Source organism: Thunnus maccoyii, chromosome 24 (assembly GCF_910596095.1).
Source record: "Thunnus maccoyii chromosome 24, fThuMac1.1, whole genome shotgun sequence".
NCBI classification, from domain to species: Eukaryota; Metazoa; Chordata; class Actinopteri; order Scombriformes; family Scombridae; genus Thunnus; species Thunnus maccoyii.
The window spans coordinates 9,868,247-9,882,005 of record NC_056556.1 but is presented as its reverse complement, the minus strand read 5'-3'; the positions used below and the strand labels follow the sequence as shown (position 1 = coordinate 9,882,005).

Sequence of the window (13,759 nt, the reverse complement as noted above, 5' to 3'; positions counted from 1 at the left end):
CTTTCTGTGACCAATCTGGGCTAAACTCTAACAGCTGGATGAGGGACTCAACTCCCAAGATACAACAAACACACCCTCCCACATAATGACAAAAAAAGATACAGATGGGGCACGAACGGGAGTGGAAACACACACATACGTAGAGAAACACACACAAATAGTTCATCCGGTGCACATTACAATCAGCTTGTTTGCATGTTGCAACTGAAACACTATATTTAGCACTGACTTTTCCAACTTCTACATGCCAATAACAAAAATTACAACAACACAGGAACTTATCAGTTAAGTATCCCATCACAAGCACATCAGGGAACATTAGCTACATTATGCTCATACTCTTGCTCTTAAAGACTCAAATATGAAATATTAATTAGTTCTCTGGGTGAGTTAAGGTGCTTTTGCTTGTTTGGTGTCCCGTGCTGTGAACTGAGATGCAGCTGGAGTGCTTTCACATTCACGAGCAGCCTGGAAGAAGAGCACAGTGTAACACACTTCTTATGTTCCCTGTTGTGGTCCATCAGGATCAACCACAGATACGGTAGATTTGCAAGTCAGATCAAGATTAAATACTGAATTTTGAAAAACTGAAAGATTTTAAATGGATATGCACGCCTTCATATGTACTGTAAATGTGTTTTTAAATGTATAATCCAACTGCCAACAGAGCTAAAACTGGTATATGAAGGTTTCTTTCTGATCTGGATCAAACATATATTAGTTAAGAAGTTTTTCAGTGTTTCTTTCACTGTTTTCATGAGGAGACAAAAGTTTTCAGCAGATTCCACAGAACCAAGTGGGAAACATTAGGAACAAACAAGAGGCTCAAACAGCTCAGAGATGACCAAAACAAAAGTAAAAACCCATCAATGTTCAGTAGGGTATGAAATATGGAAGACCATTTCTGCCATGAAAAAAAAAACTGTTTAAAAGTTTTGACTTGTTAAGTCAAATGTACAAGAAAGTGGTTGAAAATGATGAGACATTAAGTCAAAATTTTGACTTACTAAGTCAGAATTATAAGATTATAAAGTAAAAATAATGAATTTTTGTTGTGACAGAAGTTGGCTTCCGTATATGAAATGAGGCGCTTAAGATATTAACATTTAGAAAATTCTGGTTTATCTTCAGGCAGTCTGGAGTATATTATCACACAATATGATGCAAGAAAGCTGTATTTGTTTCCTTGAGGGCTACTTCGCATAATGAGGCAAACACAATTAACAGCAACATTAAAGGAGTTTATTCAAAATTGCTTGGCTTTAGGGTGCAGTGACTTGATCTAAACAGAGATGGCAGAAAGTCCACTGACCGCCTACGCAGTGTGAAAACTCACTTAACAGCTCTTTTGTCTCTAATCTCCTCTTCAGAAGCATGATCACCTGTCCAGTGCTACCGTCAGCCGGCTCGGCGGAGTGGAGTATATGCTATTAGTTTGAGTCTTGTTCCACCAAAATGTAAAATGGCCCCTCTGGCCAGAAGTGAATGGCTCAGCGGTTACGCAACCAACTTGGCTAATGTCACTTTCCCTGAGATGTCAAAGAAGTCGGTGGCCCTCCGCTGGCCCCATCGCCTCCGCCCCCTCCCTGCCCCTGATGTGATTATGGAGATTCACTTTCCAGCAGCCTCTGGGGCTTGCTGAAAATTGTGTGTGTGGTTGGCACAAGGGTCCAACTGAGCGTGAACTCTGAAATATGAGTTACTGCAGAGTCTCATTTACTGTATGACTGAAGCACTTTCTGTGAAGGCAGACTTTACATAGTTAGGTCAGTTTAGGGTCTGGTTATTCAGAAAATGGAGAATAACATATAAATACCAATAAAAATAGAACAAAAACACTTCTTGAGCTTTTGGTCTATCTTCTTGAGTATGGCAGTAGGGGTCAAACACCAAAAACCAAAGCTCACATTATAAAAATCCAACTGAGAACAGTTTTATTAACCCAAAGATGGACCAAAACAAAGCCAGGTCTGAAACAAAGACCCAGAGTGACCTACACATTATTCAGGCTCAGACATTTATCGATGTCATCCATGGCTAATGATGACGAGTGCTAATCGGCATCAGGCGTTTTATGGGCTATGGATGGGAGGAGCAGATTGGGCATCAGTGGGTGATGGAGGAAGGCCAGAGGAGGTTGGCATCTCTCAGGAACAAGGCATGCTGTGCCAACCTGTCAACACAGCTATTCATATACCCACTGCAGACTGGAGTTCAAACATAGATGTATTGATCTACTGTTTTGTGGAAGCTTGTAACTGAGTGCATTTGTTCTCCCCAATTTATGTAATCTGATGCTTCTCATTAGGGCTGCAACTAACTGTTAGGCTACTTTCATTATCAATTAACATATTAATTATGTTTTTGATTAATCGCTCAAAATAATAGTGACAATTTCAAAGCCCAAGGTGATATTTGCAAATGTCCTGTTTTGTCCGACCAACAGTCAAAAAGTTATTCAATTTACAATAGAAATGGAAAAGCAGCCAATCCTCACATTTGGAGCTGAAACCAATGAACAATCAGACATTTTTACGTCATTAATGACTTAAAGTGAAACTAACTTTCGAAAGAAGAAGTAACACATTGTTAGAAAATGCTGGGTAACTTAAGATGTTGTGGCTAATGTTAGCAAATGTTTCAAACTTTAGATAAAATGTTAAACTTTAGATATTGTGGCTAATGTTAAGAAATGGCAGCGTATATGGTGGCTAATGTTTACTTTCATGACTCTAACTGTGCTACTGTTACACAATATTTAACCATATACTATTTTCCTATAATGAAAATACATGTGAATCATCTAATGATTTCTGCTTTACTACTTTCATGTTAAAATTTAAAAACTGATTTTTCTCTTATATTGTTTTCATCTTTTCATCTTTAAGTACAATTCCACCTTCATCTTATGCAGACAACACATTTAGCCACATTGCTACAACATGTTTTTGAAGTGAACAATACAAAAATACTCTTTCTTTTATAAATGTCTTTTTTATACACAATGAATGTGCAGTTGCTTTTTAAGGTAAGCACCAAAAAAGCTACTTTTAAGGGATTTTCCCCAGCGCTGCCAGCTTTTATGCCGACAAGAAATTGCAACAAGACGCATTCACTAAATGCTGCCTTGTTTCCTGTACGTACAAGAAGAGAAAGCACATTTAAATATAAATGCGACCACAGTGTGGGGACTTAGAGTGCTGAATATGAACACAACGGCGTACCACACAGTCTCGCCCACATGTGTGCACACAAAAATAGAGCTTTTCCTTCAGTGCAAGCACAGACATTCCCCTCAACCACTCCTGGTCATTGACACGTTAACAAATACAAGCGCACAAACCAACACTACACACACACACACACACACACACACACACACACACACATATATATCCAGATGGAGGCTGACAGCATGCTTTGGGCAAATGGCTTCAAATGAGGAACACATGAGCCTCTCCCTGTGTGACGGCTTTCACATGCTCCCACAACCTCACACACCTCCGGGGCGAGAGGAGGATAGGCGATGGGTGTGTGCATGAGTGTGTGTATGCATGTAGGAAGGAGATAAGAAGGAGAATTAGGACAAAAGAGAGAGAAGAAGAGACAGAAGAAGGCAAAAAAAAGTAGTTTACTGACAATCTGGACAGTAAAGATTTGTGACCACACAGGGACAGAAGTTTTTAGAGACGCAAGTACAGAATCATGAGTCAATATTTTGAGCAAAGAATGGGATTTCCTTTCAGCTCTTTTTGATTCCTTGCATGCAAACTGAGAGCACAATACACTTATTCAATTTGAACCAGTCTATTTCCAAGTGTGGTCTGTTTTTTCATTTGTCTGAGACACTTTATCTCAGAAGACATGGCGATAACAGACAGATAACGATCATATACTGTTGAAGTCTGGCTCAAAAAAACAAGCTACAGATGAACAGAAAGCAAGGTGCAGAGTACGCACCAAATCAGTTCCTCTTTGATGACTGTTTCAATTTGATTAGTGCTCACTGAGTATTTTTGTCATTGAGAAACTAATTTGTGGTCTCATTTTGAGTATTAGCTGATGAAGATGCAGCTGCACTCAATAAATCTTTTTTTGGAGCATCAGTTAAGTGTGTGGGAGCGTTTTCTTCTTGATATCGTCATTGACAAACTGCCATAAAGATATGGAGCGAGAGCCTGAGCCTACATATGAGAGGTGGTTATTTGTAAGAAAGTCAAGTAGACGGATGCCAATAAAAGCAAATCTTTGCAATAGAATGTGTGTGGTGGTGTGTGTGTGTGTGTGAAAGAGAGAGAAGCAGCAGCAGTACAATAAAAGTCCATAATGCCAGAAAATGTGCGAATTGGCTGCTATTGGGAAGATTTCTAAAATACCGAGGAAATTTCAAGGCTTGCATTTGCGTTTGCATTGAGCCAGCAGGTGCCAGCAATCTCATGTAATAAACAAAGTTGAACATTATATGATATAAAAGGTGTAAACTATAGCAAAATACTTTAAATATGGTGGATAATGTTTGCTAATATTAAACATATCTTCTTTTAATATAGGTCAGATTAGACAAGCCATTCAAAATCTATTTTCATCAGTTTTTTGTACGAGCATTAAGGCAAGAGAGGGAAGTATCTTGATATTGCACAATAATTTGCCGTTAGCCAAGCTAGTTTTCTGCCCTAAAGTTATTACACACATACTCTAATTCTCTCTCATTCCTTAAAGAGTGTGTAGAGGAAGCTTCTTAGGATTTGTGTGTGTGGCAGCAGTGATTTGCTTTGCCTTGTAAAGTGGATTACGAGGCAGAATAACACTGAACACTGAGGCAAGACGTTCATTCAAAAAAGAAGAAGTCACTACTGGCCATTTTCTAATATACACTGGCTGTTTTTTTTTTTTATCATTCAGCACATGTTTGAATATTCTACTACTAATGCATAATATCACAGCTATGAAATTAAGAAATAAGTGGTCAAAGGAGGAATTCAGTTAAACCAGTGCTACTATCCTGGAAGTTTGACTTTTAAAAAAAAATCACCTTTTCAACAGCAGCAATGATTGATAAAGGATTAAAATGTTTTATGTGACGTGAAACATGTAATGCTTGATCTACTGTAAGGTCAAGAAAGAGCAGGAAAGGGAATCTGTCCAATATTTATCAGCATCACAAACTAAATGTCAGCACCAGCAGGGAGAACAGTCAAGCTCCTCTGTCGACTCACCCGACTGATGATCATCAAACAGGGGCTGGCCTTTAGATTCAGGGCCACAACCTGGGCTCAGCTGGACTGTATTCCTGAGGCTTTTTTTTCTCAAATGACCCCTATCCCCTTGCAAAAAAAATGGTCTGTTCCTGGCTTGTGTGACACTGGAAAGCCACCATTTACTCATCTTGTGACATTGTCACACATTGGAGGTTTTGCCAAGGTGAGTGCAGGGCTGCAACTAATGATTATGTTCATATTTTCTTGATTAATTGGGTCTAATTACAATTTTCAAGAGCCCAAGGTGACATCCTCAGTCTGCTTGCTTTAAGTTATTATCATAGAAATCGAAGAAAAGAAGCAAATATTCAAATTTGAAGCATTTTTACTTAAAAAATGACTTCAAAATTGTTGCCTATTATTCATCTGTCAGTTGACTAATCCAGTAGTCCACAACCTTTTTGGTTTGTGACCCCTTAAAACAAAGGTATGTCCACTTGCAACCCCTTGTTCAAAAGTACATAGAGGGACTTTTCTGTTACAGATTGTTTCGTTTTCAGAGGCCTGAAGAGGTAAAAGTATCTAGTAGTTCACAAAAAAGAGCAAAAACTAGAAAAATAACAGAAAATGCCTGATTCTGTGTATCTTATTTTATATCTTATCCATTAAATCATCCTGTGATTGTCCCGAGAGGTTGGGTACCTACGGTAATTGATTAATCGACTAATCTTTTCAGCTTTATGTGAGTGATGGCAATAAAATCAATGGAATTACTCTGAAATTTTTGCTCTGGTGAAGATGGGATAATTAAAAAAACCTTAAAAGGGGTTATTATGAAAAAGGACAGAATTGCTTTTTAATTTACTTTTTATAAATTATGATCTGATTCTTAAATAATCAAATGCATATCTCAAGTTCTGTCAAGGTATGCGCACATGTAAGAAGCAAAAAACTAAGTCTGTTTTCTTGGAAGCAACTACACAGAGTCGAGTCTAATGGGGAAACTTCATGTGTAAAAAGCACCGACAATAAATTGGAGACTAGCACTTTACTTTTAACCTGTTTGAACACTCAATCTACAAGTCACTGCTGGAATGTGAATGTGAAATAAAGCGATGGACTCCAGTGGTTTTATGGAGACATTTTGGAGACAAATGCAGATTAAAAAGAGAAGTAGAAGGTGATAACTTCAGCATATGATCCTAAACTCCTACTCTGCTCAGGTCAAATGTCACTGATTAAAAAAAAAACAACAAAACTTCAAAGACTGATTAAAAGGATGTCTCTTTGTGCTTCAGAGGCCGCTCTGCCCTTCCATGCAGAAAATTCAACAAAACCTGCACCCCTCCAGACAATGATGTAATCTCTTACGGTTCTGATCTGAACATTATAACCAAGGACGGCGAGCCAGCGTTGCGTTATGTAAGAGCGGGCACATGCACACACGCAGGGAAGGAAGGTGTGTGTTACAACAAAAGAGGAGACACATTAACTTGCACTTTGAAATAGTCCAAGCCGCTTTAGGGAGCCGCATTAAAGGTAAAACTATAAATGTCACATGGGAGGTGCTTTCTTTCTCTAATCAAACTGTCTCACACTAATGAAATCTGATATACTCGTACCTCAGAGAGTGTAGCTGATGTCTCGTTATCCGAGTCCTGAGTACAGTGTAGCCTACATCTATAGACGTACAGATCAGAGATTATAGGAAGCAATCAAGCAAAAAAGATCAATCCATACACACAAAACACCGCCCCATTCTCCCGGATTATGAACCATGCCTGTACTGTGCTCATTTTTCAGTTTGTAATTACTCTCAGCTCAATGTCATGCAGAGACGCTACAGAGAGATGCAACAGCGGTCTCCTGACTCCAGCTTTCATATCGAACGCATAGACGTCAACCTGTTTCTTTTAAGGTAGAATAAACACAATATAGCCTGACAGTGCAGTGTTTTTGAGGGTGATAGTGATATTTTTATGAAGTTTAATAAATCTGATAACATTAACACATAAAACCATACCATACAGATCTGTTAATTTTGGTTATTAAAGAATTAGGACCAATATATATACTGAACAGGGCATTTTACAGTTGAAAAATGTCTTTATAGAGGACGACCTATGTTTTGAGACACTGTTTAAATTACACCAAACATATCTTTGCCATTTTTCTGCTGCAGTATCTTGTTACTTATCCGCTGACATAATTCCAATACTGATATACCTGTAATAATTTAGTCACAGTTATATCTTAAATATACTACACTGAAATGTGCATGATACTTTATTTTATGTGAGATATAAACTTCTGACTTGACTTTAAACATTTAAATGGGGGCAGCTGTGGCTCATGAGGTAGAAAGTGTGTGTGTGTGTGAATGAGCATTAGATACTCCTCCTGATGAGCAGATTGGCACATTGCATGGCAGCCTCTGCCATCAGTGTATGAATGTGTGTGTGAATGGGTGAATGTTGGCACATAGTGTAAAGCGCTTTGAGTGGTCGGAAGACTAGAAAAGCGCTACATAAATGCAGCACGTTTAAATATTCATGACCTGATTTGTGTCTCCAGACTGCTTCTAAAACTGAACCTGTCCCTGTCAGATACAGTATGTTACAGGAAACACAAGACGATCTATCACATCATGCACCTTGGAGTGATGATTTTATAAGAATTGGAAGTATTTATTCCAAAACTACATTTGCTTTCTGAAACAGAAACGTGTCATAGTGAAGCTGAAGAGGCAACGCTGGCACACACCGACACAAGCTTCTTACATGACAGCTCTCGCCTTCTTGCCCCCACTGTAAATCTTCAGCTTCTTAACGGACGCTACAAGCTTATGGTTACATTCCAGATGTCAACCGCACACACAAATGATTACACCAACAAATATGCCATCCTCCACTCTGGTCTATTTTGGTATGTTGGTGTGGGTGGATTCAGTTGCGCAACATCACACCTGGAGCACAAGAGTCCAGGCTGCAGAGGTTGAACTGGGTGATAATTTTATGGCGTCCACATAAAATGGTGATTCAAGTGATTCAGACGGTTTATAGCTCGCTATAAATATGGCTGCCCTCCTGTTCAACTATCCTGAGGGTCCTCAAACGGCCTCGCCCAAGTGAAGTTGCGGGTATGGCCTCTCATTGGACGCTGGCCCATGCGTAGCAGCATGCCTCCGGAGAGGATGATGTAATGTCTTTTTAAAACATCACCGTTGAGGGACACCCCACTCTTCTCCACCTTACGTCATAGCTGAGAAAAGAGAGACCGTGACCCAGCAATATCACTGTGGCAGGGTCCAAGTAGTGCTGCAAGAACTACACATGATATATTACTGCTTTTAAAAAAAAAGATTAAGTCTCAAAATCTGGCTAAGAACTATAAATCCAGGGCCGTAAAAGACGTCAGCCTCTCAACAGTTGCAACAGCATCAACTTTGAACTCTTTGGCTGATAATTAACTTTCAAAATAGTAACATTTTATGCAATTTTGTAACCCTTTTGCTAAAAATCTGAATATTTGCTTCCAAAATTTGAACATTGGATGCCATCTTGTAACTCTGAAGTTAAAAGTCGTACTATTTGTCTTCAAAATAGTAACATTTTCTGCCATTTTACAGGGCTTCATGACATTTCATACCAGTTAGTATTGCTGAAGCAAAAAATCTCAATATTTGTCTTCAAAATTGTAACATTTCTTGTCATTTTGTAACACTGAAGCTAAAAATCACTTCAAAAATCTATCTTTTCAAACACAAACCCTTCATTTTAACACATTGGTGCACATGAAACTGGGGGAAGACCTGCAGAAATTAAAGAAAAAAGCAGGAGAGAGTCTGGATGTTGCTGTTAGGTCAGTGTGTGTAAAAACCTTCAGGCCCACAAGCTCTGACTGGTATCAACTATCCTGCTCTCTGTAGCCAGCAGGGCAAAAAGGCATCACACTGCCTCTGACTCAACTGCACTGATTTGTAAATAAAAAAAGGATGAACTCCCCCAATCATGATCGTGTATCTTTAATTCTTTGCATCCCATCCATCATGATGTGTACACTAAGTAAGCCTGCCATCACTGACTTATATCACTAACATCACTGCTGTCTCCACACTGAAGGATGTGATTTTACTACCAAACCACAACGAAAACAAATCAGTCACATCCACTCTGTATGGGCGTTGAGTCCTCCAACGCACAAAGACACACCTACACTGTTCCAACACACAGAATCAGTGTGAGCAGTGGAGCAGCAACAGTTTGGTTTCATTTCGGTTGGAAAAATGTCTATTTTATGTCATAATTGATTTGCACAACAACAGTGTTTTGTATTTGAATTTATTTTGCGTGCACAATGCACCTGACACTCGGCATTTAATGGTTTAAAGAGCGTTTTTTATGCCCTCAAATGGATGCTGTAAGATTTAACAGATGCGTATCGCGGAGATTCATTTTTTTATGAAGCCAAAAATTAATTGTGTGCACTGTTTAGACGCTTCATTATCAGCTGTGAGCGGTGGGCTTATAACTGATAGACACAGCCATCCCTCTGCGTCAAGTGCGCCGCTGCTCGCGTCTTTTGCAGCCTCCTGCTCGACTAATGGACCTGATTACTGCGGTCATACCAAACACAGGCTTCATATATCGCATCGCCGTCGACTAATCACGCTTTTCACACACATCAGACACTGAGCCTCTGTGTGTGTGTGTGGATGGTGGGGGGGGAGGGGGAGGGGGGGGATCGCCGATAATAATCGAAGCGTCTGCGGCGGGAAGATCATCCACACCTGACGGGGGAAACAATGCAGGGCGCAGCGCACAGCCTTGTGTTTATCAGCCGCTCATTAGTGCAGCAATAAGCTCATAATAGTGCAGCAATGCAAAAACAAATTGGCATTTATATGCTCCATAAAACCAGACCGTGCGTCTTCCACAACCCGCCCACCCTCTTTCTCCTCCATCAGCCTCCAAATCCCTTTGAAGGCGCAAAATAACACGGGAAAAAAAATCGGGTTTGTGGTGGGAATAATCTCGATCATCTGCAGCAGAGATAGAGACCGTCGTCGCTTTCCATATCGGTGAGAGCCCACAAGAGAAAGGCACCGCTATTGTGTCGCACACAAGCACAAGAGAAAGCCATTGCAAGTAGGTTAAACCGCTCAGGCTGGCGCAGACGCAAATGTCTCCAAAGAATATACAGGAAAAACGCGCAAATGTCAGCGGCTGATTAAGCGTACCTTTGCTCTCCTGTCCCTCGTCTTGAGTCTCCTCCGCGTTGGACTCCATGGCCGGCTTTGTCCCATCCATTATTTTAAGGAATTATAGTCTCCTTGTGGCACTTGTACCTTACAGTGTGTGGATGCTGGAGCCTGTCCCGGTGCCTTGATGCTCTCTCTCTCTCTCTCTCTCTCTCTCTCTCTCTCGCCTCGTACACACCCTCCCTCTTTCTCTCCCTCTCCCCCCTCTCTCTCTTTCTCTCTGTTACAGCTTAGCACCGTCTCTCTCTCTCTCTCTCTCTCTCTGTCTCCCTCTCTCTCTCTGTACACATATGTATATATATATATATATATATATATATATATATATATATATATATATATATATATATATATATATTAACAATCCAGTTTCAAGAGGCACAGGCAGCTGTCAGATTGGATTTATTTCGCTTAGTGGCCCCCAAAAGATGCCAGATAACGCTTTTGGCCCCGAAAATCACTGTTAAATATCTCTCCCGAGGGTCTATCCTCCTCTTATTAACTTAAGAACCTCATTAAATGTCATTTTATTTCCTTCCTCTGTCCGCGGCTTTTGCAGGTTGACGCTGCTTCGGTGAAGCAGAGGAGGATGTAAGGGTGAAATGATGGGAAGGAGATGTAAATATGCAAACTCATGGGTAACCATGCATGCATGAATACACAAACACACACACACACACACACACACACACACACACACACACACACACACACACACACACACACACAGCCACAATCGTACACTCACCACCCCCTCTCCATCTGGTGAGCTGAGAGAGAGAGAGAGAGAGAGAGTTGGGGAGGGAGGGAGAGAGAAAAAGAAGAAGATCTAGTGTGTAAGATAAAAGTGAGAATGTGGGTGAGAGGCGGGGGAAGTACTGATTGTGGTTTTTAGTCTTCACAAATAAATCTGAGAATGGAAAATATCAACACCCATCATAGTTCATTTAACACTTTAAGATATCTTTAAGCAGCCAGCAGCTCTGCAATCACTAATCAACTTCTAATTAACCCTGAACACAAGATGACCTTAAAGTCAGAGCAGGTCTGTGAGCCTTTTTAGAGAAAAAGTCATTCATCTGTCTTGTTTATAATTTTCTTTCCATTTTCATATTTCCTGTATTCTCGTATATATTTCTTGTGCAATTACCTATTACGCTAATATATGTTTGTCCCATTCTGTGTGAACAGTGTAAAATGATTAAAAAACAAAAAACAAAAAGTTGGTCAAAAAGAAAAAAATCTTTGGTTTCAGCTTCTCAAATATGACGACTTGCTGCTTTTCTCAGTTTTATATCATATATCTTAATATTGTCGAGTGTTGGACTGGGAACTTGTGATTGATATTCTAACTATTTTCTGATGATTTATAGACTAACCACATAATAAAAAAAACAAAAAAAAAAACTTTAAAAGGAATCAATAATGAAAATAATCCTTAGCTGCAGTGTTAATATTTCTCATCCTGGAGTAAAGAGGACAAACACACATAAAGAGGAGGATGCTCTGCGTCCTACACGTTGTCATTGAACTCTTATTATAGCTGAAAAACATCCTGTGTTAGCTTTCCTTAGCTTCTTAATTTGGAAAAACAGCTTTACTTAAATTGATTTTGAACTTTGATTGGATCACACTTGACCAATCAGAGCTTCTTAACCAGTAAACAGCCATGTGGCTGGCGTTACTTAAGAGGGGATTCTTTGTTTGCCTCCGAGGACACTGATTGGCTGAGTGCAGGGGTCCCATAATCCAATGAGAAAGCAAACAAGCAAGGTGAGTCCCTGAACCCGCAGAAAAGTGGGTGTGCTTCCTGAGAGAAGGCAGGCAGGGGAGGGAGGGGGGGTGGCTGGTTTCATCATTCACCCCATTTTCTAATAATAAACACATCCTGAAACAATGGGACGCCATCTGTCCTGAATCCTCTTAAATACGGTTTTAATTCAGGCCCACGTGGCACTGTTTCAGACAAAGCTCAGCCCACACAACAATCCAGGAACCCCCCCCCCCCCACTCACCCCCCACACTGCAGACACTGACCCCACCAACCCCTGATTTGTTCGTCCCACAAAACATCCCCCGACATCAGACACCAGAACAGCCAACATGACATATATGACATTTAGTGGCTGCATTCACCCAGAGGGCTGAAATTAACACCCACTATGCACCATATGCTGGTAAATCCTCACATTGACTTTTTGACATTTGTATGGCTCTTTGATACTGAGCCATGAGGGAACCTGATGCACTGCATGAATGAAAAACAGTTTAAAGTCTATGAGCCATCACTGAGGATTTGGTGACCCAAAAGCAGACTTAATGTTGGTTGGTGAGAATGATTATTTCTCTGTATATCTTTATATCAGAGCCAAAATATTAGTTGTAGCAACCATATAAGAAACTTGTGTTTCATTAAGGTTGCAACTAACAATTACTTTGATTGTTAATCTGATTTATTGATTGATTTTCTGGTCCATAAAATGTAAAAAAAAAAAAAATGTGGAAAAATGCCCATCACAGTTTCCTTACAGCTAAGACGATATATTTTGTCAAACCAAGATTTCAAGACTAAATATATGAAGTGTATTATCACATATCACGCAGCAAATCATCACAATTTCTAAGCTAAAACCAGAGAATATTTGGTATTTATGCTTAATAGATGGCCTCACTGACCAATTATCAAAATATTTGCAGATTATTTTTCTTTTGATGGACTAATTAATGAATCAAGTTTATGTTTTATAGTTTTGTTTAGCATTGGCATTTTCTCATGCTGTAAAACTTCACTCAAAGGGAAAGAGGGGAAGTTAGGCCATTAGTGTACTTGTTTAGCTGTAGATATGACGGACAACCTCATATTTTATCTCTTGGCCCACCCAGTGCATATCAGTTCATAAATGTGTAAACTACTGAACTGCATAGGACCAGTGATTTTATCTGGTTGTAATCTCAAGCAAACCATTTCCTGTTTAATACAGCGTCAAACACACTTAATATAGAACAAATAACAGAAACAGATTCAGGAAATGTATTCACAAACTGCAAAACGTGCTGTAACATTTTACATAACAGCACCGCGGGCTTCAGTTGGATGTTTTTTCGTTGCTTTAATGTTATTTATTGCAGTGGCTGATCCTCTTTTCATTAGAAATTAATTACTGATCAAGGAGTCCTAATCACATTTCCAATAATAGTAAAAATACATGTCTTCACTATGGTGCTCTGTGGTGGTTTGTGTCGCTGTTGTAGCACAATGGGAGCTCGTACAATAAGATTCTTAAACTGCAGGAAGAAAAAT

General features: G+C 39.7%; 2 protein-coding genes across 3 annotated transcripts in view; one reads left to right on the top strand and one right to left on the bottom strand.

Moving 5' to 3' along the window:
• Positions 1-13,759, top strand: part of LOC121891932 (nectin-2-like) — a 933,424-nt gene that overhangs the window by 809,468 nt on the left and 110,197 nt on the right. The gene's annotated exons all lie outside the window — the stretch shown is intronic.
• Positions 1-13,759, bottom strand: part of LOC121891962 (neuronal membrane glycoprotein M6-b-like) — a 40,834-nt gene that overhangs the window by 15,779 nt on the left and 11,296 nt on the right. The window contains exon 1 of one of the 2 annotated variants that reach the window (XM_042404683.1): positions 10,438-10,562. The exons of the other annotated variant lie outside the window; for it this stretch is intronic. Coding sequence (XP_042260617.1) covers positions 10,438-10,507 — 70 coding nt within the window. The 5' untranslated portion in view covers positions 10,508-10,562. Of the gene's footprint in view, positions 1-10,437; positions 10,563-13,759 lie in introns of those variants that run through there. 2 annotated transcript variants of the gene reach the window in all.